The sequence below is a fragment of the Canis lupus genome, chromosome 3, assembly GCF_048164855.1.
Source record: "Canis lupus baileyi chromosome 3, mCanLup2.hap1, whole genome shotgun sequence".
Classification (NCBI taxonomy): Eukaryota; Metazoa; Chordata; class Mammalia; order Carnivora; family Canidae; genus Canis; species Canis lupus.
Genome location: NC_132840.1, coordinates 40,297,024 through 40,314,997, shown reverse-complemented (window position 1 = coordinate 40,314,997; position 17,974 = coordinate 40,297,024). Strand labels below are relative to the sequence as shown.

At 37.6% G+C, this 17,974-nt stretch overlaps 1 protein-coding gene across 15 annotated transcripts in view; it reads right to left on the bottom strand.

Moving 5' to 3' along the window:
• Positions 1–17,974, bottom strand: part of NFIA (nuclear factor I A) — a 373,976-nt gene that overhangs the window by 178,683 nt on the left and 177,319 nt on the right. For all 15 annotated transcript variants that reach the window (XM_072820485.1, XM_072820487.1, XM_072820486.1 and 12 more), the window contains exon 3: positions 1,400–1,465. In XM_072820485.1, coding sequence (XP_072676586.1) covers positions 1,400–1,465 — 66 coding nt within the window. The remainder of the gene's footprint in view (positions 1–1,399; positions 1,466–17,974) is intronic.

Genomic DNA, 17,974 nt, shown 5'->3' with positions numbered 1-17,974 from the left:
CACCAGAAAAGAAGAGGGACAGCCAGAGTCCATATTTGATGTCAGAATCCACCAATGTTATCAAGAATTTCCCAGGCTTGGAAAATGAAACAGATCCTGAAAAAAATTAGGAGAGGGTATCTCATGTGGTAAAAATCCCCCATCCCATGATACTGACAGAATTCAGTTTACCTTATCTTTTCCAAAAGATCAGATGGAGATCAAAACAGAAAAATGTATAGAACAATAAAAGAGTGACCAAAGGAATGAGGTCATTCTAAGTAAATGAAAAACCAATATGGTACGGATGATACTGACAAGAAAAGTAAGTAGTAACATTGAGGAGTCAATAATTTTTTTTAATAAACTATATGAATATGTGCATTTTATTTAGCTCTTCAACAGGTAGGCTATTAGTAATACATTATGACCATACTATTTTAAAGATGAGGAGTAATTTTATACCCTGAGAGGTTAAATAACCTATTCAATATTACAAAGGTAAGAAATAGCAGAGGCAGAATTTGAAAGCAGGTTGATGCTACAACTCAAAATTTTAACCATGATGCTATATGCCCTTCACAGGGCCCTCAAGGTCAAGCCTCCCAATTAGAATCTTTCATTGTATCACTGAGGAAGAACACTCTGGAATTTCATGAGATGATATCCATGAAGGTACACAGTAAAAAAGCACAGTACAATGTATAGTATATGATAGGGACTGCAAATTCACTTCTCAGTTTTTTCTGAAACTGATAGTTTTACTCAATCTTAAATTTCAACCTATAACAATCTGTTTTGTACTTGGAGTGCATACCGCAGAGCTAGTATTTTACTGGATACTATTATTTTGTATATAAACATGCATTCTATGTTAATCAAGTTTCTGAGACAGAAAGTTTATATTATTACATAATTTAGGAAGGTAATACTGTCAGGTACCTTTACTGTTTTATTTCAGACAACTGAAAGTGGAAAATCCTTCAAAGGCAGAGTTCATTTTATGAAAGCAATTAGGAAAGGGTTGAGCTGTGAAAGGCCACAAACATATTTATCAGTCAGTACCCTTAATTCACCAGCGAAGAAGGTCGAGGGGCATTTGTCACCTTAGAAGGAACGAGAAATGAAACAAGAGAGGCAGTGCCTCCTCCCTTGTGCTGCAAAAGATTCTGATTTGGTAAACCAACCCTACCTCCCAGAGTCATCGATGTTCTTGGGGACTAAAGTTCTTGATGATGTTTGGGAGCGGGGGTGGAGGAGGGCTTGACTGCTAGAATGATCCAGAGAACTCCTTGAGTCATCGAAGTTGTTCCTACTGTGAGCTGCCCACAGGGCAGACTTCAAAAACCCTTGTCCTTGGTTGGCTCCTGGCCACTGCTGGACTCTGAGAGCAGCAGCTAGAGTCCCCAACTAAACTTACCATTTTCTGGCTGGTCCTTAATGTCAGCATCACTTGGCTGGCTGGGACTTTCAGATTGACTTGAATCTGAAAAACATAAAAATACAGCCAAAAATTACAGGGTCTGTGAGGGAAAGTGGATCAGAGGTGCCAGACTTTCTCAAAAGGTTCAGCATGTAAACTAGGAATGAGGATGTTATAGAAATGACAAGATGAATGAGGTGGGGGGAGGGGAGTAGGGGAAGGGAGGAAGGTAAAAAAAGGAGAGAGAAAAGCAGCAAGAGCAGCCTGTGCCTCTAGAGAGGATGCTCCATTCTGGATATGCCTTCAGCAGTAGCGTCTGCCTTGAGCCAGGATCATAACTTGAAACTCTTCAGAAACTATTCTCTTACAGAGAAACCATTTCTAAACTGCTCTTCTCCATTATTTATACACTAGAGTCTGATAAAGACTTCATCCTTCATTACACACATCTGAAGCTTGATTCAGAACATAATAAAGTGTCAAAACATATTTTGAAGTTGGTATATAAAAAGCAACTCAAACAACAGTAACAAGTTCTGTTGATATTTAGCTCTGTGCTACAGCAACACGCCATGCAGACTAACACCACCAAATACAAGAGTCCTAATATTCTAGCGCATTTACTTGAAATCACAGGATAACTCCAAGGCATCTTTCTGAAGGGGCCATGTTTCCTCCACTTTATAAGTACAGTTTTCCTCTTGTACTGATGTCCTTGGGAGCTCCTAAGAGGACTTGTTTGCAAAAAACAGGTTCTTGCACACCTTCACAGGACTCCATTTATATAAAAAACCCAAAACCAAAAACCACGATTATTTTCAAACTAAAACAATTAATTCAGTTATTTTCTAAATGGGATTTGTTTTTTTTACAAAATAACATTTAATTTTAAAAATGAGATAAAATTAAGTTAGAGCAAAAGAAAAGAATTTCACAGAATTAGAAGTAAACATACTTAGACATTTTTTGGAGGGAGGAAACAAAAATCAGGCAAAATATTTCTAGGGTAAATTTTTGTGCTTGAAACAGTCGGAGACTTTGAAACAGTATAGAACATTATTTAAAAACAAAATATTTTTTTAGAAAAAGTTCTATATCTATGGAAAGTATGGTTAATAATTTTTACCTTGGCTACACAGGGTTAGAATCGGCTATCTAAAATTTGACCACATTTTAGCAAGAAGTTCAGTGCAAGATCAAAAGGTCATGATACTTAACTGTGATTAAACTGAAAATATTACTTCTATTTCAACAGAGGTATAGCATTACTATTCTCTTTCTTGGAGATATTTGCAAAAAGAAGTAGCACTCCTAGTGACCCTAGGTCGAGAAATGCTAATTTATTACTTTAGAAAGGCTCCCTGCTTTTAAGCAAATGAGGGTTTTAATTATAGGGAAGTACTATTAGGAAAATGTCTATCTTTAAGTTTTCAGATGATCTTAACCTGGTGACTACAACAAAAAAATCTATGCTGATCCAAAGGAACAAATAACAAAAGACATGAAGTGTGAATTTTTATTTAAGTCTGGCAACATGATAGTCTTTATCATTTTGTAACAATTGTCATAGTGAAAACATAAAAGCATGACAGGTCAAAAAAAACTTGAGATAAATCCTTTAGGATGATCCCTGAAATGAAATATGGAGGCTGCACTGAAAATTGGAACTGCAAAGTTATATTGGACCATATTTGACTTTTTAACCCCATAAACTAATACTAATTTTGTAGTGAACAATGAAAAAATAGGACTACCTCCTCTTTTTCTAAAAAAATATCCTACAATTTTGCCATTAAAATTATAGGGATCCCTGGGTGGCGCAGTGGTTTGGCGCCTGCCTTTGGCCCAAGGCACAATCCTGGAGACCCGGGATCGAATCCCACGTCAGGCTCCTGGTGCATGGAGCCTGCTTCTCCCTCTGCCTGTGTCTCTGCCTCTCTCTCTCTCTCTCTCTGTGTGTGACTATCATAAATAAATAAAAATTAAAAATAAAATAAAATAAAATAAAATTATAAACTAGTCTGAGAACTATTTCAACATCATTTTAGGAGAAAGGCATACCTTTATTATTTTTGTCCAAGAAAATGTTAAACCATTAATATTTATAATTAAAAATTTAAAAATACATAATTTTGTTTCAGGGAAAGTTAAAATTCTTTCTGATCTCATTCCAAAAATGATGCATAAAATTCTGCCAAACAGAACACTTATGTTGTTGCAGTAATACCAGCAAACCTAACTGGTGGAAATATGATAGCTTTGCCGATGCTCTTCTTCTAGATATATCCTTAGGATTAATCACTTCGAACAAACAGAAGAACATTTTTTCATCTCAATTGATTCAAATATACAAAGGCCAATTATTTTTCTGATATTTATCCGCTGATTTAAAACAAGAAGGATAAGGAGATTAAAAAATGTTTTTAATAATATGAAAGTGGACTACTTCTTTTTACTTTTCCTTTCCACTTGGTTCACCATCCTATCTTCATTGAAATATGACATGATTATAGAAAACTTGAACAGCAACAAAAGATGCCTGCAGGTGTGTTCAAAGTTTAAAATTCCAAGCTACAGAAGGAGAAAAAGCAGCAAATAAACTGAGAGGCAAGAAAAGACTCAGAGTTGGTGTGAAAGGGGCTGCAGCGCTCTTCTGAAAGCTCAGATACACACACTGGGGGAGGCATCTAGCCAAACTGGAAACAGAATTTAATTTCTCCAGTTTTTTTCAAAAGCTAGAGACACTGCTGTCCACCGAGGACAGCATACTAAAACACACTATCCTGGTAAGGAATAGGCAGAGCCAAAAATCTACAAGAAAATTTAAATGTTCCAAAAATTTCAGCAGTTACTTTCAACCCCAGGCAGTTTAATTCCTTTCTTTTTTGAACCAACAAGGAACAGAACTGCCCTGTCCCGCAGCTATATTCTTTTTTCCTTTTTGTGCAACTGAGATAGCACTAACAGGGAAGAGAGGGAGAAGCAACTCCCTGCTGAGCAGAGAGCCCAATGCAGGGCTTGATCCCAGGACCCTGGGATCATGACCTGAGCTAAAGGCAGACTGAGCCACCCAGGCACTCCCCAGGGCTTTATTCTACACTGAGGATGCATGGACACTTTCCCAGTTATTGCAAATGGTCACCGATGCTGTTAAGCATGGAGCCAACCAGAATTGCAAATTAATTTCTACCCATACATAATTGATATAAATGAACGATTGTTCTCTTAAGCATGTACACTGAAACACGATCATGAAGGTTAACAATTAACTTACTTTTCTTTTTCATACTTGGTAGAGACCTGCCAAGGTCAGAAGTCTAGGTTAACTTCATAGCTTATTTTTTTGGACAATTTCTACATGGTCCATTGATTCCCACCTCCTGAAAGAATTAGAAGCCCCAGAATAACAGACGCAACTGCATGGAATTGGATGCCATATCTCATAGCTTCAATCTTATATCTGGCATGACTTCCTCTAGTTCCCTGGTTGAAAGCCAGAAGATTTGTATGTTACAATGAAGAGAATATTATTTAAAGTGTGTTTAAATGATGGAGTTGGAAATGCTATTGTGAGGAAATACATTAGGGTCATCATTTTTTTTCCCCATCTAGGGACTACCTTTTTGTTTAAGGAATCTTAGACATCAACCTAACCTTGAAAAGCAATGTTTCTTTTGGTTTTTAAAAAATTTATGAGGAAAAATTTAAACCTAAAATAGACAGGGTTTGCATATGGGAGGCTGGGTTGAGACCTCTTAATTGAACTTGTAGCCATCTATCTATGCATTTTTATGGCGCCTACAGCTATATTGCTGGAGTACTCAGACAAAGATATTTTACTATCGATATAATCACTGGGGAAAGGAATAAAATAAATCCTAATGCCTACATATCAGTCGCCGCTTCCATAAGCTTGTGCAATGAACAGAAACCTTGTACTGGATTTGCTACTGATCCACACATGCAGTTGTCCCAATCTGAGTTCTGCTCCCCCTCAGCATGGGCTTCCAGAGAACATTCCTACTGGGAAAGGGGAAGAATGTCAAAGACATGTCAATACGGTCAAACGAGGCAGGTAAAAAATAGAGACTTTACTTCCCTGTAGTTCACATTCTATAGACATGAAGCAAAGGTGGCATGTTGCTAAATCTTCCCTGTGCTTGACACACTGTTAAACGTTCTCCTCTCTAGTTCCCTTCATTGTATATACATCTCCTGTTGTGTGATTTACTCTGTGTTACACTAAGGTGATCTTAAATGATCTCCTATGAGAATCAAGTTCTGTAAGAAAAGAATTCTTTTTTTTTAAGATCTTATTTATTTATTTATGAGACACACACACACACACACACACAGAGAGAGAGAGAGAGAGAGAGAGAGGCAGAGACAAGGAGAGAGGGAGAAGCAGGCTCCCTATCGGGAGCCAGATGTAGGACTAGATCCCAGGACCTAGGGATCATGCCCTGGGCCAAAGGCAGATGCTCAACCACTGAGCCACCTAAGTGCCCTTCCTTTTTTTAAAGATTTTTATTTACTTATTTGACACAGAGAGAGAGAGCACAAGTAGGCAGAGGGAGAAGGAGAAGCAAGCTCCCCACTGTGCAGGGAGCCTGACACGGGGCTGAATCCCAGGACCCTCAGGTCATGACCTGAGTTGAAGGAAGACACTTAACCAACTAAGCCACCCAGGCATCCGAAGAGTTCCTTTCTGACTCTTGTCTTACCCCCAGGGCCTTCCAAGGTGCCAAGTCCAGCCAAGGATTCACTAATTGCTGAACTAAAAGATGAATTTTCAATAAGATGAACCTGTTGTTCAGCTTTCTAACACGGGGTCATTGCCAGCGACTGAAAATTGTACCAAAGTCACACCTAAGGGGGACTGGGACTCACAAAATGAGGAAGGAAGGCAGAAAAGGCCTTTATCTCTGCTTGATATTCCCCTTCATGGGGCCTGGCAAGGGAGAGATTGGCACATCCCTCTGGCCTACATGTGAGAAACCTTGCTTAGTGTTTAGCAGTTGCAGACAGTCACCTCCTATGGTCCCCTGGCCAACACACCACAAGAGGCTCCTTGGAATAACAGGAGCTGAGGACAGTGACAGGCATGTGGGAGGGCCCCCCAAAATGTGTGCGGTCTAAAATGCCAGGTAACAGAGGACCTTTCCACACATTCAAAAAACACAAAGCTGAGAGAAATTTGCCATACTCTGACACCTGAAGAGGGCCTCAAAATCCCAAGCACTGCTGTCGTGAACAACTGATAAAAGGAAGGAGAGCTGGGGGGGTGGGAGGGGTGGTGAAGAACCCTTCCCCTTCTGATGCAAACCAATGTAATTCGCATTCAGTTATCATGGTATCAACAGAAGTCTATGGACCATAACAGTACAAATTCTGGTTCTACCAGGAAAATGATTCAGCCGAGGTTTCAACCTCCCTACCAGAGAATGATTTGGCTAAAAATGAAGTTGGAAAAGCTTTTATTAAACTTCTATGTCTGGTCTGAAATCTCCCCAATTTATTTATTTATTTTTTTAATTGTATTTATTTATGAGAGACACACAGAGAGAGCAGAGACATAGGCAGAGGGAGAAGCAGGCTCCATGTGGGGAGCCTGAGGTGGGACTCAATCCTGGGACCCAGGGATCACCATCTGAGCCAAAGGCAGACACTCAACCACTGAGCCACCCAGGTGCCCCCAAATCTCCCTAATTTAAAGGTGGTATGAAAAAGCCAGAAGGTGCTCAGGAACAAAAATGAGTTAGTTAAATGAATGAAATCAAATGAAAATTTCATCTAAAAAAATTTGGAGTTTTTTGTGATGTGAAAAGAAAAGGCAAAGACGGGAATGAGTACTTGGCTGCAAATAAATGAAGAGTTAGAGGAGTATTTCTGGAAGAAAAGAAAATAAGGAATAGGGGTGATTATACTCTGAATATAATTAATAGTTACACTACATAATTGTAGCCCTTAAAGACTTTCAAAATTTAGTAAGTTTTGTTTCTTATGGTTCAGGAAGACAGAGTTCTTCACAAAAGAGTCGGGCCAAAACACACCAAGATTCATTTTTTTCTACGTCCATGATGTTATAATGGAAAAATAGTTCTCCTTCTGATTACTAGTGTAAGGTTTAGAATTACTCTACTGTGACCATCCAGTATCACATATGTTATGATAGTGAAGAAATCTGGAAGGTCAAATTGTTATGATAGTCACATTTGCTTATTAGCCATCATAGCTATAGCTACAAAAGAAATATTATAAGGTTTCATAATATTTAAGGCTGATATCTATTTTTTCCCAGTATGACCATGACCTTAAAGACTGAGGTGTGAGGAAATATTTGAAAAACCTTTATCTGAGAATGTAAAATGTCGGTGTATGTATACACAATTTGCAGCTTACATGTGAACACTGATGAATACAATACCATCGGCTAAATCTAGCATTATCCATCATGGTCTGGAAAAAGAACAAACAGAAATTTATAATACTATCATTCAATCTGGGGCCACTCAATATATTCAATTATTATCAGCTTTCCAGAGAATAGATAAAATCCTTTAAGCTCAGTGAATAACCGAACCAATATTTAATGTCAATTAATGTACACAGTCATGACCCACTTAATGAAAAATTAACATACAATAACCTAGTTTTCAACACAGATAAATCACATGGTGCATCACACCATAAAGGTTTTCTTAGCTTTAAAAATGGACACATTCCATGGTCCTCTAAATGGGAAGTTTGATCTTTATTGTATTTAAAATACAAACTTTGATCTCCAGAACTTTCTCACTAAGCTAGAACTGAGTGTTTGTATGGATGTGTGTGTGCGTGATAACCACAGTAACCAAAGTATGCAGAGCAAGTCTTTCACCAGAAGGGAGAAGGAGAGATGCAGTCAGAGGAAAAGCCCTAGTTCCAACAGAATTAGGCTAATATACACATGTGGGCCTTCCTCATCGCTAATCCAGACTCAGACAGAGGGGGAAGGCTTGTGTTCATGCAGCAGTGACTTGGAAGGGCTCACCAGACCACCCTGGGGGCTGCCAGCTGCTCAGGAGATCTCTACCTCTTAGCCCCCTAGATTGCATTTTCAGGGCATACTCAAGAGTGTTACATAATCTAGGTTACTACAATTTTTTTTCTTGAAACTTTTTTTTTAAAATGTCTTCCTGAAGAATTTGTGAAATATTAAATTTGCAAGAATTAGAGTTTTTGGCATTAGTACTGGTATTCAGAGCCCATCTGTTTAGTCGGGACTGTGTATGATGATGAGACCGTTTAGGTTGAAGAGTGAGTCAACTGTCTTATCACCTACTCATAAATGTGTTATTTTTCTATGTGCACAAGGAGGTTGCAGAATGATATAGCTTTAACACGTTGGGGAAAAAAATAAAATGGCGTAACTATTGTGTTATGACAGTGAAGGGGAATCATTTCTAAGCTTTAAAAATTACAAACTCAGTCACTCTGAAAGTAACGACAAAATGACTCAATCTTAAACCTTCAATCTTTGCATGAGGCTGATTTCAAGTAATGATCAGCTTTTCAATAAAGTTATACATAAAGTCAATAGCAAGAATATGGAGATGATACAAGATTTGCAAACATGACACTAAATTTATAATCTCTTACATGTTCTTTGACAAGGGTCTGTGACTAAAATAAACTATGATATTTAGACAATCATTTTGAGTTTTGTTTTTCCCACAACAGGAAATGTGATGGTAACCTGCTGATCAATTCAGAACTCCAAGGTTACTAATAAGTCAACTTGGTCACCTACCTACTCATGTGTAAACAAAGACCTGCTTAAAAAGCCAACACATCCCTTTTTTAGTCACTTTTTTCACAAACAAAATTAATTACAACTAAGTTGTTGGAGTTCTTAAATAAAAGAACATATACTTGAATACTACTCACATAGTCATCTATACAACTTTATTTTTTTTAACTTTATTATTTATTTATTTATTTATGATAGAGAGAGAGAGAGAGAGAGAGAGAGAGAGAGGCAGAGACACAGGAGGAGGGAGAAGCAGGCTCCATGCTGGGAGCCCGATGTGGGACTCGATCCCGGGTCTCCAGGATCGCGCCCTGGGCCAAAGGCAGGCGCTAAACTGCTGAGCCACCCAGGGATCCCCTCATCTATACAACTTTAAATAGAAAATTCCCCTGCATACTTTCATGTTATTAAAACAAGTGTGTCAAATGAAAATGATGCATAGTTGAGTCACAGTCTAGATGCATTATTTTCTTGTATCTGAATAACCATAAAGAAATTTCTTACAATAACAAAATACCCTCTGTTAAGGGGAACCATCTATGCTATTTAAGTTTGGGGTGTTCACTAAGTATTAGCTTTTTTTGCATTCATATTTTACTACTGAAAGGAGTAAGAAATAAAAAAAAGGTGTTAAAAAATCTCAACTATATAATTTAACTGCTCTTGATCTCAGTTTCTTCATCTCTAAAATGGGGACACTAATTGCTACCTTGCCTAACTTAACAGGATTGTTGATAAACTCAAATAAAATTATACAAGAAAACCTGGTTTTCTCCCCCGCTCCAAAAAAAAAATTGTACATTTACCACTGCAACATAAATCTTCCCACCCAAATGAGTTTGTTTCTTTTTAAAAATCAGACCCAACCCACACATGATATGATTCTGATATAAAACACCAGCATCACAGACCTGGTGTAAAAGAAAAGGTTAATTCCCATATACTGGGAAAGAGATTATCTCTGATAATGGAAATGTAAATCTCAGCTTGCCGTTGTTTATTCCAGACAGACATTTGTGTGTTAAGTCTGTTTATCAGGCAACACTTTGTCTAAGCCAGGAAGTAGTCAGTCTTTGTAACAAGATGTATGCAAATGATTTCCCATGAGTCTCTGCAGCAAATTGGAGCAAGGAAAAAAAAAATTCCTTGTTACTTTACCAGCAAGAAGCTACCTCAAAAGTAGACTAGAGACAGAACTATGAGCTAGACTATGCTGATTAGTTTAAATGAGTCCTAAACATGTGCTCACAGTCTGTTGCTCTTTATTCTAAGCAGACTTGGTGCAATACATCTGTTTATCAGACAACACTCTGTCTGGGTATTCAGGCTTTGTAACCTGTGTGAAAATGAACGGTGACCATAATCCCATGAAATAACCTGTCTGAGGCAAAACTCCAAACCTCCTCTCACTTTAAGAATCCCCACCAGTAGAAGCTCCCATGAAACCTTTGAAACTTAAAAAAAAAAAAAAAAAAAAAAAAAAAAAAGAATCATAGAGTTCTAACTTTTTGCCCACCTTCTATCTTAAATAACTTTTCTACATTCACCGTATCTCCTACAGGCATGATAGACTCAGGCAAAAATGGTGAATTTTATCATGCAAATTGAACTGGTAAATTTTTTAAAATTGTTCATGTCATGATGAAAAGACAGGTTTTTTAAAAAGAAAATACTTTTCTCTCATAATAAAAAGTATTCTTTAATCCTCTTATTATTTATCCTGGAATCCTCTTTTTTTTTCTTTTTAATCCTAATATAACCAAATCTTTAAAAAAGAAAAATCTATACATGAAGAATCGAACAGTGTGTTTTTCTTTTTGTTTTTTGTGTTGGTTTCCTACAGGGTTTGAAAAATCTTACCAAAGGAACTGAATTGGTTTAGCTTGTCTTCCTAGACAAAATAAACACGTTAGGACTCTACTTGTTTGTATTCTCCTCAGTGGTGCTGTATGCATCAGCAGCTAAAAACAAAGAAACTTTTTAGCTGCTCAGACAAAATGCAGAAGCTCCCCAAACAAGGAGGCAAGGGAGGGGGCATGGCTGGAAGGGAGGGTGGGGGTGGAGAAGTGTGCAGAAAGTCTGACAGTCCATTCAATATAGGGATGATGGCTATAATGCATCCAGGGTCCCCTTGCTAATTAAATATGCATTGGCACAGTTTTGATCGATGCAAGCCATGGATCAGGTGACACACCTGCAAAATCTTGAGTCCAGAGCTCCCAGGAAAAGGGAAAATACAGTCTTGTCTCCTTATCTTTGTTTTCAAAGGCTCTCAATTTCTGTGCTTAGATATCTAATTTAATTCTCTCACCCCTCAGCAAACTGGATTAGGGAAGTCAATACTGCCTTTGTGCATCGACAGGAAAACACAGCTTTCCTTTTATTCAATTTAGCTATGACCTTTAGACAAAGATAATGACAACTGTCTAAAAGTAAGGTTAAGGCCTCAAGAAGAAGACCCCCAGAGCTCAGGCTCCCATGGAATTTTGGATGACAAGGTAGTGGGTGTGCTGTGACATTTGCCTGCTTGGAGAGGCAAAAAAAAAAAAAAAAAAAAAGGAGGGAAGGGGATTAAAGTGGGGGGAGGCCAGAGATGAAGGGGCACAGAGAAAACATAAGTGGAAGAGACTCAAATCCACTAACTATACTACTGAACTCCAAAAATGAGACAACCGGACCCCATCAATCCATAACCAGAAAATAATTCTGTGAAAGAACAGGAGAAGGGCATAGTAAACAATTTGCCTAAGAAACACAGACACCTTAATGGGAAGGTTAAAGTTCCGTGGTTGGGTGAATCAGGAAGTTTGTTGTTGTTGTTGTTGTTTCTGTTTAGTCTTTATCCTGAAGCATTTGAGAAAACAGGACTGTCTATCAGCGTGTGATGAATTCCACGCCTGGTGTGAGATAGAAGTAGAGATTTTGGACAAGTCTGGGATTCTACAGTGCTAGCAGTATTCACACCACTACTCCTAACCAAGGGGTGGAAGGACAACACTGGAACAGTTTCCTGAAACAGCATTGCTTCCTTTTAATTCCTTGTCCTTGGGCCTACCCACTCCATTCATGAAGTTGTTGCATTCATTAATGCATCTACTGTGTGCCTTTCACCCTATCTACCTAGAGACACAAAATATTAAAAGGTAAGGACTCTGTTCTTAAGGAGCCTTCAATCTATCCAGACAGTAATATAATCAAGATTCTGTAGCATCGCCTCTTGATTGAGTCCTATCTCCTAGTGAAATCAATGTACAGCAACATGTTATTGTGCACACTCCTAATTGCTTTTATTCTCTTACTGTTAGCAGGAATCAGTACCACTAAATGTAGCCTTGTAACAAAATTTACAAGAGCCTGGATGCTCACTGTTGGCAGAATGGCTGGGATTCACTTTTTTAGTTAGATACAGGAGGTTTAGGCTGAATCCTTTTAAGAGAAATAGGAGCTATAATTATATAATTGGCATTGTTGGGCATGGCGTAAATACCAAAAGAGTGTTTTTGAATCAGATTTTCCCCATATAAACAATTTCCTAGGGTAGTGCCAAATGTTATTCCTAGTCAGGCCTGGTGTCCTCCCTTTTAACAGAAAGGACAATTCTAACTGATGAAGCTGTGATCCAAGTGAAGGAGGCAAAGGTATTAGCAAGCCTGGATCTGAGGCCTCTCTGGGCAACTGGGCAAGCCCCCATTGCTTCTCCTCATCTTTTAAACGCCTGAGTTTCAAGATTATGAGAACTGAGTGGTATTATTTTAAATGTCTTGTAAATTATAAGAGCAATAATTCTCTAACTGCACACTGCACGGAAGCAGGTTTTCTAAAGTATATAAACTGGTGAAAGAATCACACTTATTACCTACTTTTATTTCCTGCCCCATTATTTTTATTGCCAGATAGCACAGTATCTGGAACATACAGGTACTAATAGATGTTTGTTAAAATGGAATTGAAATCAGAAAGTGAAAAAAATAGCTCTTTTAGAGTCATGAAAAACCAAAGGATCTATCTTAGGAAATGTCAATAGATGTTTTTGGGTGGATTCCCTGGCTTTGGAGAGACTGCAAGACTGGGTGGTGGTATATCCCACATGGTAAGGAAAGACCCTACAGAAGTCAGAAGGCCTGCTTTCTGGGCCAGAATGGGGTGTTGCAGGGTGGTGGGTGGTGGTGGTGGTGTCTTAGGTATATTGTAAAGATTCTTTGCAGCCCTAGAATTCTAATTTGAAATAGATCATGAGCAATCCAGTTGTTCTTTTTAAGGCATTCAAGGCCAGGACCCTATTCCATCAAAAGGGATTGGGTGATAGTTTCTTATTTACTGCCAATCATAAGCACAATTAGAAAAAAAAGAAAAAAACATGAGTGCAATTATAAGTCAAAGACGGTCTCTTCTTTACTTTATAAATGACCACAAATAGCCCATGAAGAGTTGCAAATGTTTATCTTAAGTGACTTGGCCAACCCTGACCACAAAAGACTATAAGCAATGTTTTCTCTTTGGACTTTGATCCACCATGTCATCCAGAGCACCAGAAAACATTCTGTTTTAGGATCTACTGAATAAGGTATCCTTAAAGAATTTAGTCTAGGTCTAGGCCCTAGGATTTAAAACAATACTTGTTAGAAAATATTTCAGACAAATACATATATACATATATGTATATATACATATGTATGTGTGTGTGGATATATATATATATATATATATATATATATATATATATATATATATATATAAAGATTCTATTTATTTATTTGAAAGAGAGAGAAAGCACAAGCAGTGGCAGGGGTGGGGGGCATAGAGGGTTAGAGAGGGAGAAGCAGGGAGCCCGACAGGGGGCTCCATCCTAGGACCCTGAGATCATGACCTGAGCTGAAGGCAGACACTTAACTGACTAAGCTGCCCAGGTGCCCCTATATAATCTTTAAAATACACATTGACAATAACTTTTCCTTAATAATTTGGTTTCTGAACCTATAACAAATATGCATGAATATGGGGAGTTATCACTTGCCCAGCCAAAAAATGGTTCTCAGACTTCCCATAGTATCATAATAAAGCTCAAGTGATATCTGATTCTCTACCAATTCACCCAAGTCTTTTGCAAGTAGAAATAATCATATATGTTTTGCTTCTATGTCTTTATGATAGATAAAATGATTTAAATGTACTGAATCATTTCACTTTCAGGAGTTTCCTTTTGGATCTTATCGGCTTTCTCCTTGACATATGCAGTGCTAAGTTATTTAAAATTAATTGCAGTACAATATTTTAAAATTTCTTCACATGGTGCTAATCTCAAGTGCTTTGGATGTTTGAACCACACTTGGAAGCCATCAAGTTCTGTGTATCTCTCATGGAGCAGTTGAACATGCTAAAAAGATTAGTCAGTGAACTTTAATCTATAACCAAAACTATACTAAATTATAAAATTTCAAAAATGTGTGAGTTGATACAAATGAGAAAACTGCAAACATTATACATAACAAGAAAAAAACAAACCTAGATAATTAAAACACATGAATTCACTCATATAGCTTTGAAATCCGGAAAAACTTTCAGAAATCCACCAGTGATTGTGGGGTCCTATTACTTGAACACAATTAGGTACCAGTTGAGTGCATGTGTTCATTTAAAGTTCATCTATCCGCATTTTTGTTTTCATTTTGGGACACAGTCTACATTCTTTTCTGTGGTGATGCTGGGGTAAGGGATAAGTATTTTCCATTTTAGTAACTCAGTATGGATGAATAATTTGCTTATTAATAATCCTAAAATTAAACTATCTTCCTTATAATGCCTAGTGATAGTCTGGGTCAGATTAGTCAAATGAATTATCTGCAGGATGTGCTTTTATTTATTTATTTGTTTGTTTTTAAAGATTTTATTTATTTATTTGAGAGAGAGACAGTGCAAGTGAGAAGGAGTGGGGACAGGGGCAGAGGGAGAGGGAGAAGTAGACTCCCCACAGGGTTCGATCCCAGGTCTCCAGGATCACAACTTGTGACAAAGGCAGACACTTAACTGAGACACCCAAAGGCCCCCAGGATGTGCTTTTAAAATAAGAGTTTCTTGTCACCTGGATTTATTTTGATTTAAAAAATCATGTGTTCTGGGCAATCTAATATAGGTGCTATTTCAACAGCTAATCCTCATCAAAAATTCTAAGGGATGATTTGATCTTTACTCTGATTCCTTATTTAAAAATCATCGCCACTCTATGCAATGACTAATAATTAGTCATTCTTAGAAGAAGCTTGCTTATTTCAGCCCATCAAACATTTATTGATCACCTACTGTGTGCAAAAGCACTGTGAACTTTTATTCAGTCCAAAGGTAGCTCGTAATGTTGACTAAGAATTCCACTCATTCAACTCCATACCTCTTAGAAAAGTGTACACTAGTTGTTTTTTTAAAGTACTTACTCCATTTCCATCAGGGGTAGTACCATAGAGTTTCTCTAAGTTAGAACCCTTTCCAAAATTTATCAGGGGTGAGGAGGTAGATATTTATATAAGTAAAAAATGGCTGCTGTATTTGTCTTATAGTCAACAAAAAAGATCCCTGGGATGTATGGTTTTTCCAACATCTTTGGTCATGGTGGAGAGCCTATGTTCAAGTAAAAGTTTAAGGGAGGTATAGGGACCAGTGTATACAACACAAGCCAGCAGTTCTACCCGCCAATCATGCCCCCACTTTCACCTCTACTCCCTACCCTGCTGGGCTTCATGAAGCAGCATTTAAGTCCCTGTAGCCTTCCCACAGCCAAGACTCTGACCTCTGGTTCCCAGTGACTTCAATATCACTGCCATCTTTTCAGATTTACAATCTTAAGATAAGCAAAGAAAAAACACTGGCTAGACCATTTTTGGTTAAAACCTACGAGTATGCTTTCTAAACTCTGTCCTGTTTTATGTTTTGGTTACTAGAAGAGAAAAATGAACAATAAGTGGGGACGGGGGAGAGAAACAATTGAAAGAAAAAAAAGAAAAAAGGAAGCAGTAACAAAAGAAGTGGTATCTTATGAAGTGGGGTCAGTAATAGCAGTTCTTCCAATGGGATAGGAAATTTTATTTGCAACACACATGGGAAATGTTACAAGTAAAAAAATAGCTTTTTCAGTGGTGAAGGGTAAAATAACTCCTTGCAGAGCATCTCTGAATTTTCAGGTTAGTCCTGGGGAATGGACAGAACAGTATCTGTACCCCTTTTACGTGGGAACAATGTTTTTCTTTCTTTTCCTTTGATTCTGGCTATTCATCTCCACAAATAGCACATAATTTCATAAGACTTTCTCATTTAGTAACTTAGGGACGATTCTTTCTTGTTAACATTTCGCTCAAATGATTTCAACAATATCACTGAGTTGGTTTCCATTTCCCACTTTTATTTTCTACTTAACAACAAACCTAATGATTTAATGATTTCCTTTTCCCCTCTAAATGGAAATCCTGTAGAAAGGGAAAAATGTCTGGAGTCAACAAAGCTGTAAGTCTTTACCATACAAAACTGCTTCATGCCTCCACCACAGCTGCCACATATTCTCCCAACTGGCCTGAAACTCAGAGAGAGAGTGTTGTTTTAATATTGCCATTGTAGTATTGTATGGACATGCTTAGACTTTCTGGGGGAAGAATTTAAACAAATATGGTTGGAAGGGATTTCATTTGAAAAACAGGCAAAAAGAAAATCCCAAATTAGCAGAGAGTAACATCTCTCTGTTAGATAGGAAAATGCATTCTTCCAAAGGGCACAAACACTGATGCCACAATGAGTAGAGGCAGGCTCTCAGGAACCTTCCTGAGAAAAGCTGGTATTACCCAGTAATTGGGAGCAAAACAAAACAAAGTAAAAAAGATTTCCATGTAAAGAAAATCCTATACATGGCTTTCCATCATCCCAACAAACCTCATTTTTGTGGCACTCTCAAGGCACAAACTCGATTTCCGTAAGAAGAGAAAGTATAGAACAAGACTCCCAGAGAAGAAATTCATGCAGAACATCAAATGTTACTCAACATTTTCAAGTAACCATGATATGTCAAACAGGCCACATGATGCAAGTACATTTAAATATAAGTTTCTATTTCTGTTGAAAAATAAAAAAGATCAGAAGTCTGAATCTGGAAAAGCAAAATCTCTTGCAGGTTTAGAAAGCATATACAAAACCTGGCAAAAGAAAACACTGTTCACTGCCACCATCTGCTTTCTGGCACACTGAGGAAACTTTTACTAACAGCAACATTTTCTTACATTAGAAAATCCACTAATTAGTTTTGTTGTAATAAGAAAAATAACCTTTGCATGGGAGGCGGATTGCCAGCTTCATGGTTTTTTTTTTTTTCTTTCTTCCTTTTTTTTCTTTTCTTTTTTTTTTTTTTTTTTTTTTGTTGTTGTTGTTGTTGTTGTTGGCTGCACTTTCCAGTAGGGCCTGGCCTGTAACACTTCCATGTGAAGTTCACCTCTGAGTTCTCTTCTACTGGAGTACTTTATTATTCCCTGTTTGGTCTAAGAAAGTGTTCACAAATGAGAGATCAAAAGTGAGAGCAACAGAGAGGAAAAGCTTTAAGGTATTTGGCTTAATATCCAAAAAAAAAAAAAGAACACCAAGTTCAGAATCATGAAATCTGGGATCCAAAATCAATTGTTAAAAGCTTGGTAAACCTGGGTCCCATTGACCTTATCTATCAAAGGCTATTAAAGTCAATAAGATCTAGATTTTCCCTAAAATTTCTAAATTCTTTAAATCATGTTTCCCTAAAACTGTATGTCCCAAGAAAC